Source organism: Felis catus, chromosome E2 (assembly GCF_018350175.1).
Source record: "Felis catus isolate Fca126 chromosome E2, F.catus_Fca126_mat1.0, whole genome shotgun sequence".
Classification (NCBI taxonomy): Eukaryota; Metazoa; Chordata; class Mammalia; order Carnivora; family Felidae; genus Felis; species Felis catus.
The window spans coordinates 47,860,141-47,876,740 of record NC_058382.1 but is presented as its reverse complement, the minus strand read 5'-3'; the positions used below and the strand labels follow the sequence as shown (position 1 = coordinate 47,876,740).

Sequence of the window (16,600 nt, the reverse complement as noted above, 5' to 3'; positions counted from 1 at the left end):
AGCTTGACTCGAGTTGCCATTCCTCGTGTTAAATCCCTTTCCAGACACCGGTAATCCCCTCTCCGTGACTTACTGCCCAGAACCCCACATGGCATTGAGTTCCCCTCATGGACAAAGAGTTGGTTGGAAATAACCGATTCTAAGGGCAGAAAAGTCATTTTTTAAGTGGCACCTTGCCTAAGCATCAGATATGGATTTCACTGTATGGTGCTTTAAAGGATTTTCTCCAGTTTTTTTTGTTTTCAAGATGGCAAGATTCCATAGCTAGTAATTGACACTCTGGATTTTGTTCTTAGTCCCTTCTCTTGCCTATGGGGGTGGGGGTGAGGAGTCTGCATATACTTGTAAGAATGCTTTTGTGGGTGTCGATTTTGCTGTGTAGGAAAGGGAGAGTTATGCCTGATGGCTCCTTCTCTGATAGGAAGGTAGCCAAAGACTGGCTTCTATTCTACCTCTGATCTGGAAAATGGGGATGACGATAGCTTGCTTAAAAATGCTTAAAGAGAAGCAAAAAATATCTTTCTCTGTCTCTGTGTGTCAAAATCATTAGTGGCTTCTCTCTGTGTAGCTGACATAATTCCATATTCTTATCTGTCTTCATCCTTTAATCCACAGTATAACTGCTGAGCCAACACCCCCACCAAGTTTCCTGAGACCCCACCATCCCACAGTACCACCCCCCTGGGTTGTTCATTTGCTCCATTTTTATCAGCTGGAAACATGAATTGGTCCCTCTGCCGCTCTGAAAGCCTTGTGCTGTCAGATAGCTCTGTCCCACTGCTAAGCACAACATTGTAATTTCTAATTTTAGTGATGCCTCAGGATTTCTTTGAGATTTCACAAAGCCCAGGTCTCTTGAACTCTTTTCCTTGAATGGGAAGAGAATGGCCCACTCACTGATGGACGAGCACAAAGTACTTGTGGGGAGAGAAGTGAGCCGAGAGCATGGGGGTGGAGAGCGTGGGGGTAGGGGAGGATCCAGGGAGGGAGGGAGGTCAGACCCAGTGGGAGGATCTCTCCAAAAAAGAGCGAAAAGCAAAGTGATGCTTTGCTCTGAGTGAGGACTAGGGTCCCTTCAGGTTACCCTCCTTTTAGGCAACTTAGGGGGTGTCTGCCTTTTTTCCCAGTCAAGACTCAGATGAACTAAATTCTAACGTACTAAGTATATGCAGGTGGATGGTGAAGTCATACTTGTAAACCTGCACATATTTCTTAGTGCTTTCTCAAAGGCAGGCTTTCTGGGCATGAGAAAGAATATTTTGATGGAACCAGAGCATTTTTTCCCCCCAGAGAAAAGACACTCCACAGTCAGATACCATCTATCCAAGTTGTCTCTGATATAAGGCTGCCCTTTTGTTGAGATTTGCTTGTGTCTCATAACTTTTTAAAAAATCAGGATAAAAAGAAAACCACCAGATATCCTGATCCACAACTATACCAGGAGAATTACACAGCCTTGTTTGCTGGTATGGAAGAAAGATCCTGGGATATCCATAAACTCACACTCCTGGCAATAAAAGGGAGAGATGGCATGGGAAAGGGAAAGGAGGCAGGAGATCCAAATTTGGCAAAATAATTTGTGCTTGCTGACTCTCATAAAACCAAGTGTCACTGATGTCCAGTGTGCAGTCTGGAGCTGAGGGAGAAGAGAGGAAAAGCCAAGGCAAGACCACTGGAAAGAAAATATAAGAAATATGATCAGGCACCAACATAGATCAAAGATTTGGGGAAACGGGTTCTCTGGATTGAGCAGGGAGAGGGGTGGTTTCCTTAAAAACAGAAAAAGGAATGCTTTTTTATCACACAGATGGGGAGTGGCCTTGGGATACTCCAAACAAGCAGACTGTACTACAGTCCTGCTCTCATGCAGACATGGCTGCCATGTGCACCATGATGGGGGTACAGTGAGGTCCCCCACCCAGAGAATGAGAAGATTTGAGAGCAGTGAAAGGACACACTATATACCCACAGCAAAAATTGGATCCGTCAGATGTTAGTGCTAGAAGTTGCTTGGTTAGCACCTTAGAAAACCATAAACCATTCAAAAAAACAAAACATAACCCTAGTTACAAAATTATCCAAAAAGAGACCCAGGCTTGTAGCCAGATAGAGTAGGGAGACCTTGTCCGAGCAGTTTTTTTTTTTTTCCTTCTCTATGTGACCTTGGCCATGACACTTTCCCCCATTTCTTCTGTGACTTGAAAGGGACTGGGCTAGCCCATCTCCATGCCCCCATCCCACTGTAATATTCTTGAACATCAAGACCCAGCCCAGTCCATTAAAGGAAATTGGAAGGAGGCTTATAGATACTGACAGGTCTTTGCAGCTGGGTTGGCATTCCCATTGCAGGCTTGGCGGAAGTATGACACAGACAGAAGTGGCTACATTGAAGCCAACGAGCTCAAGGTAGGATGGGCCTGGGGGAGGGCATGGAAGGCATGGAGAAAGGGACTGAGACCACAGTTGGTGGTAGGTGTAAGGAACCTGGGGAGGGAGGAGACAATGGGTGAGGAACATGGGTTCGTGTTCTGCCTAGGAACACTTAAGCCTGGCTCTGAATTGGTGAACATGTTCAGGACAGCCATGTGAAATCAGTAACATGGAGCTGCAGGGCCACGGAGTTCAACCCGACTACACTCCTTTGCACGTCAGTGCCCAGGACAGGCACCTCCAAGGCAATCCTATCAGATTGGCCTTCTGACTTCTACATATACCCCTACATTCTTCTGGAACTAGTGATCCCCAGGCACTGCTTAGCCCTGTGTCCTGGGCCCTCTGAGAAACCTATCTTATGGGGTGAAGTTGCATCCAGGAGCTACCTCCAGGCCTTCATGGTCATTCCACAAGCATTAGGGATTAGGGGATTATGAAGGATGGAAACCATACAAATGGTAGACCTCAGAAAACAACGTTGACTAGAAGAACTACTAAATGAGTCAGGAGCTCTGAAGAGACCTTTTGTATTCTAGGGATTTCTGTCTGACCTGCTGAAGAAGGCAAACCGGCCATATGATGAGCCCAAGCTCCAAGAATATACCCAAACCATAGTAAGTGGGCAGAAGTGTCCCTTACCCCTCCAGGGGCATAGGACTGGGCCCCCAAGCCAGTGGGATTCTGGGTTTTCAGGCTGAGTCTCCAGGCCCAGGTGAAGGGACTCCAGTGGCAACTGGCAAAAGGGATGCTAGTTCACGGCCCCACACACCCTCCCTCTGAGATCCTCACTGGGCTAGTGGGAGACTGGGAGTATCTGTTTCCATGACAACCTCCACAGCTCCAGGAGAGGATGGGCTTGGGGAGGGTGGGCCTTTGGTGCTGGCTGGCTGTGTTTCTGTGGCCCTTGCCCCGAGAAGGGGAGGGAGGAGCAGTGATCAATTTAGACCATGCTGGTCCCTGACCTCCAGGTGACCTCAGAAGAGGCAGGAGGCCACCCCACCCATCCTCCTTCCTCTCCAGTAGAAGGGGATGGCAGGTCAAGGTCCCACATGAGAGGTCAAAGCAAATAACCCAGGCACCTCTGTCTGTCCTAAACAGCTACGGATGTTTGACCTGAACGGGGATGGCAAATTGGGCCTCTCGGAGATGTCCCGGTAAGTGCCTGACCTCACCCCCACGATCACTTTTACCAGGACCTGTGCAGACCATTCCTGTGCCACCCGCCCTGGCTCTAAGACCAATCAGCAGGGAGAGTGACAGTTCAGGGGCCCTGAAGCTCAAGACCAAGCTAGATAGAGTGTCAGTACCTCAGTGTGTCTGCCTCCCTCTTTTTAGAACTTGCCACTAATTCCTAAGTGCTCACAGATGGTTCCAGAAGTACAGGCACTGCTTCTGCATCCCCCCACGTGCAAGTTGTTCTTGCTTCTACCCTGTCTCCTAAGCTCTGCTCTAACACTTTCTTTCCAGACTGTTGCCTGTACAGGAAAACTTCCTGCTTAAATTTCAGGTAAAAGAACCACTCTGCTTTTCTTCACTTCCTCCCTTCCCTCATCCCTGTGTGCTTCACTCTGCCACCCTCCTGTCCACCCTCCACACACGTGTGCATGCACATATATACATGCACACTCAGACACATGTACTTGCTCACTCGTGCACACATACACATGTGTGCATGCACACATACAGGTGCACAGTGAGACATGTACTTGCTCACTCATGCACATACGCACATACGTGTGCACACATAGACACATGTGCTCGCTTACTCATGCACATACTCACATGCACACATACACGTGCACACACAGACACATGCACTCACTTGTACACACATACACATATACATGCAGACACGTGCACTCACTTGTGCACAAGTGCACACGCATGTGTGTGCACGCACACATACATGTGCCCACGTGTGCATATCCACATATACGTGCAAACACACACATGTGCTCGTTCACTCATGCACACATGCGCGCACACACATACATACAGATGCACAGACACACACGAGCTCGCTCACTTGTGCACATATGCACATGTGCACATGCAAACATACACATGCAAATGCAGACACGTGCTCACTCACTTGTGCACATACATACACATGCACGCATACACGTGCACACACAAATGCACTCACTGATGCACATGCACACACACGCGTGCACAAAGACACATGCCCTCACTAGCACGCACACACTCTCCAGGGCGTTTGCTTCTCTCTTTAATACATTGGACCTTACAGGGCATGAAACTGACCTCTGAGGAGTTCAATGCGATCTTCACATTTTACGACAAGGTAAGAGGGAGGACAGCATGCGACGGAAAAGCAGAGGGCCCCATCGGCAGGGGAGCCCCTGGCCAAATGGCTCAACCCTGTCCTTCGGAATCAGGAGGCGCTCAGTACTGCGCCCTTGGTGCCAGGTCATAATTGTGCACTGGAGCCGATTGTTTTGCTAAGTTGGGAGTGAGAAGGCCTCCTGACCACGCACCAGCCCTTCCTTTACTGCCCCCACCCGTGTGACTCCTGTAGTCCCCCTCATAACCAAAGGGTGGGGGATAAACTTCAGATAGCCCCTGTATTCATCCTGACATCGCAGGGAGTTAGCTAAATGCTTCTTGAACCTCATTTATATTTTCAATGCAAATGAAAAACACCAGAATGCAAATTTGCCCCACAATGTCCTGTTCCTGCCTTGACTGGTAAAGTCAGCAGTTAGGTGTCATCCTGGCACCGCACGGTGTGAACACCTTCTGCACAGAGTAAAGGGAAGGTTAGACTCTGCAGGCTCCCGGGAAGAGTTGCGGGAATGGGGAGGCAAGGTCAGGGGTGGCGGGGCCTGAGTTCTAGAGCTCTGTGCTGCCTCTCCTCTGCTCCCCATCACCAGGACGGGAGTGGCTACATTGATGAGAATGAGCTGGATGCCCTGCTGAAGGACCTGTATGAGAAAAACAAGAAGGTAAACAACAGAGTCTGGAGGCCTAGGAAGGTGGTTCTGGGGCAGGAGAGAGGCTTCTCAGGGAGGGTGGAAAAGGAATGTGGGGTGTATTTTGCTCTTCTGATCACCCATAACTAAGCAATGGCAGTTTTGGGGTTGTTGTTTTGTTTTTCTGGTTGGATGATTGGCTGGTTGGTTTATGGTTTTTTTTAATGTAGTAAAATAGACTTAACACAAAGTTTACCATCATAACCCTTCAGCAGTATTAAATAATCCACACTGTTGGGCAACCATCACTACCACCATGCCCAGGGCTCTCTGCATCTTTTTTTAAAGTTTTTTTTTTTAATGTTTATTTATTTTTGACAGAGAGAGAGAGAGACAGAGCATGAGTGGGGGAGGGTCAGAGAGAGGGGAGACACAGAATCCGAAGCAGGCTCCAGGCTCTGAGCTGTCAGCACAGAGCCTGACGTGGGGCTCAAACTCAAGAGTTGTGAGATCGTGACCTGAGCTGAAGTTGGACACTTAACCGACTGAGCTACCCAGGCACCCCCCAGAGCTCTCGGCATCTTGGAAAACTAAAATCCCATCCTCATTAAACAACTGCTCTCTGCTCCTCCCTCCCCTCCCAGTCCCTGCTCCCCACTGCCTGCTGGCACCAACCATTCCACTTTGTCTCGAATTTTACTTCTTTTGGTGCATTCTAGAAATGGACTCATGCAGTGTTTGTCTATGATCGGTTTACCTCACTTAGCATAATGTCCTCCAGGTTCATCCATGTTGTAGCATGTGTTGGAATTTCCTTCCTTTTTAAGGCTGAGTAATACTCCATTGCGTGTCTATACCATCTTTTTTTCTGCTCATCCGTCAACAGCCATTTGGGTTGTTTCCACCTGTTGGCAGTTTTGAATGATGCTATGATGGGGCACTGGCAGCCTGACTAGCACAGCTCATAGAGTGTCAGCCAATGTGCCATCAGAAAAGTCTTTTTGCACAAGGAGAGATTTGAGATAGAAGGGTCCAGTGGGAGGTGAAGATATTCCAAATCAATTAACTGCAGAGTCTGGGGCTGAGCAAGAGGCTCATAGGAGCCACAGAAGCATTTGTTGCTCAGAGAAAAGGTGGACAACTATTACTTTGCTTCCAGGGACAGACCCCACGTGGCCCTCCACGGGCTCATCCAGGTGCCTGGGGAGCAGGGAGGGGGCGGGGCGGCAGGTGGACCAGGATCCAGCAGCTCTTTTGGTAGCCATTTTCCTTCACCTCCAGGAAAATGCCTTTCTCTGAGCAAATAGTTTTGCGGTTTTCTTTAATTAGATGAACACTCTATAATTTCTTGTGGTGTCTAACTGCCTCTGCTGCCAGGCAAGAACTAAATTTACTGCTCGATTTCAGGGGGAAAAAAATTCATCGCAGCCTCTGAGTCTGTCTCCCCTTCCAATTGCTTTCTGACTTCTTCATCTTTGTCCTGAATATCATTCTTCATTCCTTTCACCCTATATTTATTTTGTTTTTGTTATCTTCAGGTGCTTTTTGAAAGAGGCAGACAATAAATTATAAACAAATAGTACTTAGGAAGAAGGACATATTCACCAGGTGTTTTAACTCAGCAGACTTATTCCTGGCATCAAATTCTAGAAGAAAATTATTTATGCACCCTTATGTGTCCAAGGAATGTTGGGCATCCTAATGGGAAATATCTTTAACTGTAATTGTATTAATGAGGCATAATTATTCTCCATATGGCCCTGCTGGACACCTGAGGGTGATCAGCCCTGAGGCCAAGCATTAAATCTTGAAAGTGACCTAAGTAGGCTCTTTCTTAATTACCACAAAATACAGCTGAGATGGCTGCACAGGTTCACTTGAGGTGGGGAAACAAAAACAGAGTCAGGGGTTGGGTTTAGGAAGCACCCCTGAAGGTTAGAGAACAAAGATATCAATACAGTTGTTTACCTGGGAACCTGCTACCTGTACAAAGCTCAAGACGTGGCTGGACAGGATGAGTCCATAGAGCCCCAGGACCGTAAACAGCAGCACCTGAGCTGGGAAGGGAGAGGCCGTTCTTGTGAACCACCTGGCAGACCCACATTCCCTTTTGATGGTGCAGGACTGAGATACGGTTTCTGAGCAGATTCGTGTTTGATGTTCCTGAGGAACAGGCTGGTGAGACCCAACCTCAGTATTTCTCACCACTCCTGAGACAACTGCAGCTCACTAAAGCCGTCCTCGGCTCCAAGCAGAACTTCTAGACCTGGAAACCGTGCAGCCCCGTCCCTTCACGCTGCTAAGATTCTTGATGCCACATTGAATCGGCGGTGGGGCAGGGGGAGGGGAGGAGAGGTCTCAAGCTCCAGGTTGATATATGGGGTTCCTTCCTTGGCTCCTAATTTGAATGGTAGATAGTATTATGAACTAGGTAATATTTCCACGGACTTCACAACTTGAGGGAAGACTCTTCCCAAAGCTAGAGACGCTCGCAAAGGGCCCTTGGGGTGGGTAGTGGCACAAAACCAAGAACCGGTCACATAAGGGGATGTCCTGAAAACCAAATGACAAAAGACTGACCTTTGAGCACCAAAAAAAGAGGTGACTGAGCACAGGTGAGCCAGGTAAATATTAGATAGACCTTGGAACCCAGGAGACTGAGGATATTTATCGCTGTAGAGTTGGTCCAGCCCTTTAGCAAATACCTTAGTCTTTATACTCAGGTTTCTCATTAGTTGAATAGGGATAAAGACCGTCAGCCTGAAAGGGGAGGTATTTAAAAAAAAAAAAGAAAGAAAGAAAAGAAAAGAAAGAAAATCTGCCAACATTTTCAAGATTAAAAAAAAGGTGTGTGGGGGGGGGAGGAGTAGGAGGGAGGGTGTGTCTAAGCCAGGGAGAGAGGAAAAGAAAAAGATAGTATAAGCCATGGATGACCTTGCTATATTTCAGACCTAATGGTTATTTGTGTTCAAATCAATTACTGTAAAGTAGGTATTCAACACAAGGCATATCAGGTATTAATGTTCTGTTTAATGTTGGCCTCTATTTTACCCGAGACAATGGACATATGTCCGTGAGTCACCTGTCTTAGTGGGCCCTGAAGGTCACAGAAGCCAGTGAACAAGAAGTAGGAGGTGAGCTTTTCTGCTGGAGGAGGCAGGAGTTAGAATTCCTTGTTTAAATGGGTGAGGTTTAGGAAAGGATGGTCCATGGGGCCTGCAGACAAGACCAGGGCACTTTCCGAGCATTCTCTTCCTCACATGCAAGGACCCAGACGGAGGGACTGGAGGCCTAGTTAAGTAAAGGACCGGATTCAAATTATGCAGAGATAATGGCTGCCATAACAATAGCTACCGATCTGGGGGGGTGCATGCTCTATGTCAGGTGCTGTGCTATGTGTTCATGCCCATTCCCTCCGCTAACCATCCTAACACCTCAATGAGGCAGACACTGCGGTTCGTGTACCCATCTTACAGATGAGGCAGCTGAGCTGAGACTCAGAAAGGTTCAATACTCTCCCCAAAGCAATGCAGCAAGTGAGAGTTGAACCAGAGCTTTCTGACTCCAAAGCCCATGCCTTGCTGAAGAGAAAGGCTGTGGCCCAAGTGTTTGCGAGTGAGTAGGTGAGACGTTCTGGTGGGGCCGTCCAGTGAGGGGCTCTTACTCATTCCTTCTGTCTCCTAGGAAATGAATATCCAACAGCTCACCAACTACAGAAAGAGCGTCATGTCCTTGGCTGAGGCGGGGAAGCTCTACCGCAAGGACCTGGAGATTGTCCTCTGCAGCGAGCCCCCCATGTAAAGGGGGGCCAGGGGCTGCTTCTCCACGGTCCCCAAACCCTGCCCCGGCTGCCCTGCCACTTCTACCCGGACCCAGAGATCGTGAGCGCCCCTTCTCCGCCCCTGCAACCTGCACACACCAGCCCGCAGAGCAGAAAAGGAGAGACGGAGGGAGGGTTGCTGACGGGCCTTCCGGAGCCCCCTCCACCCTCCCCCTGACCTGACCCGGCAAACTGCTCAGCCTGCAGTAGGGCACCAACCGCATGGGAGGTGGGCGGGGCATGGGCGGAGCTTCCCTGCCCCTCTCCGCTGCGATGCATGAGCTCCTCCGCTGTACGATTTAGGCTTCTGTGTCCCACGGAGTGGACCCTTCCCTCCCGCTCTGCTCCCCTCCTTCCCATGCCACCACCCACCCAAACTCCCAAGTTCCATCCACCACCTTGCTAAAGGCATAGCTGTCTTCTCGAAGTCCCTTCTCGAAGTTCGTGGAGGGTGCCGGCCCTTTGTCCTCTTGACTCAGCGTGCTCCTTTTCTCTGTGGGTTCCTTGTCTCCTTGTTTACCAAAGAAGAGTTTACAGACAATAAAGGGAAGCGTTCTGTGTGGAAGCTCACCCAGTTCTGGTCAAGTGGTTGACTTCTGTCTACAGTTAGCAGCGCTTACTGACCAAGAGGGAGCCAGTGCAGGGCAGAGCCTGGAGATGGATCCCACAGATTGGATCCACATTCCTTCCAGTAGGGGCACCAACTGGGTGTGGCAACAGTGGGACCAGATAGCCCCCCACCCCCAGCAGGGGTACCTCCAACCAGGAGTTCTGGACCCCCCACATTGAACCACTCCTCCTCAAAGTGTAATTTACCCCACAACTCATCTGATGCCTCACATGGATCTACAGAGCTAAGATCCTAAAATAGAGAACTAATTTTTTGAAATGCTGTCATTCACTGTCTACAGGATGCATTTGGACATTACTTCATTTAATGCCGCAGCAATCCTATGGGATGGATCCCATTTTCAGAAGTAGAACCTGGAGCTGAGACATTAACTTGTTCAGGGTGATACAACTCCCACGTTGTATACCAACGTGGCTAGGCACTTGGTCACCAACTTGACTGAGGCAGTATACCACCGAGGTGGGGGCAGGGAGGGCTATACGGGGATCATAAAGAAGCTTCATTTCTTTCACAGCCACACCCTGCCCTGAGGGAGCCCATCCTGTTCCCCACCTGCATGATACAGCCCAGGAGGTCACCTGACCTCCGTCCACCTACCCTCAGCTGACTGGGCCAGTTAGTGTCTCCTGGGACCCAAGGTGGACATCCAGGGCCATCAGAGTGTGTGGCATTGAAGCTAGGTGATGATACAGCTTTGGAGGCAGGAGGTGGCAATCCCAAACCAAGCCCGAACTAATGCTGGAGAGAGTAGAACCCAGCGACTAGGACAGGGAGTCGGCCAGAGAGCAGTGGAGAACACGTGCAGAGAAAAACACAGGAAAGAAGGAATAGAATACAAAACAGAAACAAAGAGAGTGCAGGGCAGGTGGGCCAGCTAGCATCTCCCATGAGGCCCTGCTACACTTGTGGATTCCCATTTCCCTGCCCTCCCTAGGCATCAGACAAGGGCACTTCCTGTCCACCAGGTGCATCTCTGTAGGATGCAGTCTCACAGCTATTCCACTTGCCTGTGCTTTCCCTCCGAGCATCCCAGGCAAGAGGGGGAGGAGCAGCTGTCACGGTTTGGGACCCGAGCTTGCAGCTCTTAGATGGGGTTTGCTGGAGTCCCCTCTCCCAGGCCCACTTTCTGCTCAGCCGAAGGGGAAGCTCACGCTCTCCAGGAGACCTAACCAGGCTGGTTAGTTGATTCTGAACACAGATACCCATTGATCAAGGACAGAGGGAAGGAGGAAAAGGAGGCCGAGGCCATGACAGTGGGTGCCATGGTGGGTACCATTGTGAATGAGGTCCTGACTCTTCTGTATTGGGAGTCTGCACTGAGTGATCCCCAACAGGGAGTGTGGGGTGGCATCGTGATTTCCCTCCACAGCTTCTTTCTCTCCCATCAGCTCCAGACCCATGGCTGCCTGACTGGCAGATGCATCAGGAGCCAGCGTGCTCCCAACAGGACTCCTCCCTGGGAGGAAGAACCTGGCCCAGCCCCTCACTGGCTGAGTGGAATTTCCCATCCCAGATAGGGGCTTCCCAGGCCTGCAAGAGGCTGATACATACACAGACTTCAACCTTGAAGGCATTTGTCTCCGGGGTGCATTCTGTCATCACACACAGTCCCTTTGGAACAAACCCACGTAACCACATTTTGAAGGGAGCGCCTGCATTCCCGTTCTCCCAGGCGCACCCCAGGCCCGCATTTCCCTTGACCTGTGTTTCTCCAGCCGACTCCATCAACTCCCTGGCTCCTAACACAGGTCAGCAGAAACGTCTACTAAGAGAAGGAAAATGCCCAGGGGCACCAAGTCCACCCAGCAAGTCCGGAGGCAGAGGGCAGGACTCACAACCTGAACTCAGTGAGCTGGAAGGGCCAACACGAGGTGGTTCCCAGAGCAGGCTGGTCAAACCCACAAGATGCCAGGTCACTGGGAAGAAGCTTTTAGGGTTTGGACCACTGCAGTTCTCCTCTCCAGGAAAGTGCTAATAACATTTTCCTGACAGCTACTTTCCACCACACTTGCATGGGGAGACAACAAGAAGACAAAGATGTGGGAGATAGGTCTGGTGGCACTGAGAGGCTGTGGCTCTCTGACAGCTCAGGGAACATGTGATCCCACAGCCACCTTGACTGTATGGCCCACAAACCTAATTGGCAGCAGTAACGGAGTAACTGTCCCTTCGCCTGGGAATCCCTCCCTGGCTTCCCAGTGTTTAGCTTGGGTGCCACTCACATGGGCACCTTGCATTTATTTGCTCCATTTTCTTCTTTCAATAACAAGTATTTACTAAGTACTTCTATGGGAGCTTATCCTCTCAGGTGAAACACAATAAACATAAAGGTATCAAAATGTAAAGTAGGGATAAGTACTCTCAAGAAAAACTTCAACAAGGGAAAGGGACAGAAAAGGCAGAAGTGCCATTTTAAGTTCTCTGAAAAGGTGGTATTCAAGCAGAGACTGAAGTAAGGAAGTGAAACTTGCTGCCATCTTAAGAGAGTCCAGACTGAGGAAACGGCAAATGCAAAGGCCCTGAGGTAGAAGAGTTCCTCGCACACTTAGAAAGAAGTTCCCTGAGGCCAGAGCAGAATGAAGGTCAGGGGTGAACAGATGAGGTGGGGAAATAGGCGAGACCAGGTCAGGTGCTGTGTCAGGAAACCATGATAAAAAGGACTTGATCTCATCATGGGAAGGGAAGCCATCGGGGGCTACATCAGAGAAGTTCCATAATTTATTTTAAAGGTCAGTCTGGCTCCTCTATGAACACTAAACTATAGGAGGCAAGAGGAAAAGTAGAGGCACCATTTAGGAGGATTCAGTAGTGCGGCTGAGAAATGCTGATGACTTGGACAGAAGTGGGCGTGGGTGTGGAATTAAGTATCAGATCCCGACCTGCCTCTGAGACTAAAACAAAGGGGCTTGCTGAGGGCTGGGTAAGTACTACAAGAGAGAAACAAGTCAAGAATGACCCTGAGGCTGCTGGCTTGAGTAACTGGATGCATTGCTGACAGATGCCAGGAACCCAGGTGGAAGAGGAACAGGTTGGGGGAAGGGTGCAGAGGAGTTAGGATCTGGGACAGGCGGTGAGATACCAACAGAAAACAGCACATTCACAGTGCTGGGTGTTCAATAACTATCGTGAGATAGATGCTGGATGCTGGAGACACAGTAGTGAGGAGGACAGTCCCTGGCTGCCCTGGTGAGAGCTTAAAGATGTCTGGGCCTGTGAGGTGAGGAAGCTGCCAACTCAGCGTGGTAGGCAGTGGATCCGGGGAAGGCAACCAAAGAGGCCCTTAGCTTAGACTGGCGGTGGGGGGTGCAGGGAGGGTGGGAATTCCCAGGTGAGAATTCCTACCAGGGAAAAAAAAAACAAAAACGAAAAAGCATAAAGGATGGTACCAAAGCCCAAGGTAGCCAGGCTCATCTGGGGGAAGCACGGAGAGCTGAAGCACAGAGAGAGAAGTGAGAAGTAAAGCTCAAGGGCCAGACAGGACCAGCTCCAGAGGGGCCCTGATGCCTCACTTCCCCAGGCTGCTCTGTGACTCCTCCCTTCCTCTTCTCCTTCTAGTCTCCATCAAATGTCACCTCCTCAGAGAGGCCTACTCTGATTAACCTGTACCCCACGGCACCCCAGCACTCCATAGCTCCTCCCTGGCAGTATCTTTTCCCCAGGGCACCAGGAGCACCTGACCTGGTATGTGTTCCCGCTGTTCCCCCGGCCAGAGCGGGAGCCCCTGAGGGCGGGCAAGCTCATCCTGCATGGGTCCTGCCCAGGCCTGCTCAACCCACACACCTAGGGGCACCATTCCTTCCAGCTTCCCCACCTAGGACCCCTCAACTCCCCAGGATTATGGCTCCCCCAAAGATGTCCGGACGTAGTCAATACATTATCTTACTTGGCAAAGGGGAATTGAGGTGGTAGAAGGAATTAGGGTTGCTAATCAGCTCACTTTAGGGACATTACCCCAGCAGGCCCGAAGTAATCACAAGGGTCCTTAGATGCGAAAGAGGGAGGCAGAAGTCAGAGTAATGCGATATGAGAAAGACTCAGCCAGCCATTGCTGGCTTTCAAGGTAGAAGCAGGAGGCATCCAGAAACCAGGAAAAGCAGGAAAACAGATTCTCCCTTGGAGCCTGCAGAAGTCCATGATACTTTGATTTTAGCCCATTTCAGACTTTTGACCTCCAGAGCCATAAGATAGCATGTGTAGTTTTAAGGCACCAAGTCCATGGTAACTGGTTGCAGCAGTGATTACACGGGCAGAGGCACAGTCCACCTCCTCATTAGTATCTGTGTTCCCATCACATGATGAACTGTGGGCAAGAATGGATCTTCCTGGATAATCCTAGTTGCACACACACACCAGGCACAGTGCCTGGTGCCATAATATCTCTTCATGGCAGCTATGGGATCCTATCTACTGTGGTAGCTAGGGCTGAAGGGCCAAAAGCTTGCTCTGCCTCCAGCTGGGAGTTCTGTGGCTGCCCCAGGATTCACAGGGACTCAATTGGTTCTGAATTTGGGAAGGTGCACCTGGTGCACTGCCTCCTCCTTCAGAGATGTGAATCCTCCAAATGTGGCCGACCGCTCAAGGGAACAGATCTGTCTGCCCTGGCGAAGGAGCTGACCCAACAGACACATGGATCCCCTGGCAGAGGCAGGGAAGACGCTAAGGAGTGCACATGAGTGGCCAATATACACACACACAGAAGACTGATATCCAACCTGAAGATTTAGAGGGCATTTACGAGAGCAGCAATCCAGTTAAAAGGCACCTGGATGGAAGCTCATGCCAGAAGATCAAACTTCCAATAAATGTTTATAATAGCCATAAAAAAATAAGTAAAAGAGGGACATCGCCAGCCCTCAGGGAAATGCAAATGAAAACCATTACACACCAGTGAAAACCGAGTACCATTTTTAAATGCCTTATTTCTGTTTACAAAAGCAGAGTCTACTAAATTGTGGGGGTTACAGGGAGCCGAGGAAGAGAAAAGGCTTCCTCAGAGAACCAGAAAATAGAGCAATAAAATAGTACCAATCATTTAAATAACCACAATAAGATTTATATACACAATGGAATACTACGTGGCAATGAGAAAGAATGAAATCTGGCCCTTTGTAGCAATGTGGATGGAACTGGAGAGTGTGATGCTAAGTGAAATAAGTCATACAGAAAAAGACAGATACCATATGGTTTCACTCTTATGTGGATCCTGAGAAACTTAACGGAAGACCATGAGGGAGGGGAAGGAAAAAAAAGAGAGATTAGAGAGGGAGGGAGCCAAAACATAAGAGACTCTTAAAAACTGAGAACAAACTGAGGGTTGATGGGGGGTGGGGGGGAGAGGAGGGTGGGTGATGGGTATTGAGGAGGGCACCTGTTGGGATGAGCACTGGGTGTTGTATGGAAACCAATTAGACAATAAATTTCATAGGAAGAAAGAAAGAAAGAAAGAAAGAAAGAAAGAAAGAAAGAAAGAAAGAAAGAAAGAAAGAAAGAAAGAAAGAAAGAAAGAGAGAGAGAGAGAGAAAGAAAGAAAGAAAGAAAGAAAGAAAGAAAGAAAAGGAAAAAAAAATAAATAACCACAATAAAATTCCCTCATCATTCCGTGCAGTCCTATGTAATTCACTCTTGCTCCCCTGGACCTTGGATTAGCAGTCTGCTTTCACGAAGCTGTCTTAGAGCTTCTGGAATGGAAAGAGTCCTGGAATTCCTGACTTGGTCCACTGGGACAGTCTTGAGAGTTGCTCAAGTGACATCAGCTCAGAAGCCTGCACCCAAGGGTCTATTCTTTAAAGGCTAGAAGGTTTGGAGTACCTGGTACAGTCATTTATCATGAGGCTGTAGACTGCCCTTTGTCACTGAAAACACAAACTGCAGCCTGCCCCTTAGAGCAGAACCTTCAGGGAAGCATCAAGCGACAACATCTGTGAGGTGGCAAAGACGGCTCGGCTGTGCCTACTTTCTTACTCTCACCAATATCATCAGAATGGAGGAGAGTAGACATCTCTATCTGAGTACAGCACAGAACTCGTTACTGAGACTTTAGATGGGTGCTTCCCCTGAGGGAAAAAAACATATGGGCAGTGAGGGCACTGACAAATCTCCAGGGACTTCCCACAAAACACAAACACGCACATTTTCTAAAATACTTACATTAACATCGCATCCATGTAAGCTTCACTTCAGGAAGGCGGAACGGGTCTTCTGATCTGACAACCCCTCTTGTGCGAATCTTACAACAGTAACACATCACACAAACCTCATTATTTCCAGCAGCTCTCTTTTAATAAGGAGCAAAAACAAATCTTTTGTGATTCTCTGGGATTCCTCTGGGGCATCTCAAACATCACTGTAGGTTGGAAAGATATCCTGAAAGTACCCTTTCATTCCCGCCACCCCCGTATAGTTATTAAATTATTTGGTGAGGCAAAATCTAAAGAGTTGTCAGAAGAGATTTGGACACTTGATTGACCTATATCACAGGTGCCCGAGAAAAAAACCTTTGGTTACACATGTAATTAAGTGGTAACATTTAAAAGTAAACAGATCCAATAGAATTAGAAGACATGTGTCCACACAAAAACTTGCACACAGTGTTCACAGCAGCGTTATTCATAATAGTCAAAGAGTGGAAGCAAGTCTAATGACCATCAACTGATGGATAAACAAAATACGGTTATATCCATACAATGGGATATTAATTGCTCACAAAATGCAATGAAGTACTGATATGTGCTACAAGATGGATGAACCTTGAAAACATTAAGTAAAAGAGGCCAGACAAAAAAG

At 48.8% G+C, this 16,600-nt stretch overlaps 1 protein-coding gene across 1 annotated transcript in view; it reads left to right on the top strand.

The window, feature by feature from the left end:
- Positions 1-9,756, top strand: part of CALB2 (calbindin 2) — a 28,910-nt gene extending 19,154 nt beyond the window's left edge. The window contains exons 5-11 of the mRNA XM_011290221.3: positions 2,350-2,406; positions 2,970-3,047; positions 3,532-3,587; positions 3,901-3,940; positions 4,685-4,738; positions 5,328-5,399; positions 9,051-9,756. Of these exons, the coding sequence (XP_011288523.1) occupies positions 2,350-2,406; positions 2,970-3,047; positions 3,532-3,587; positions 3,901-3,940; positions 4,685-4,738; positions 5,328-5,399; positions 9,051-9,167 (474 nt within the window). The 3' untranslated portion in view covers positions 9,168-9,756. The remainder of the gene's footprint in view (positions 1-2,349; positions 2,407-2,969; positions 3,048-3,531; positions 3,588-3,900; positions 3,941-4,684; positions 4,739-5,327; positions 5,400-9,050) is intronic.
- The last annotated feature ends 6,844 nt before the right edge of the window (positions 9,757-16,600 follow it).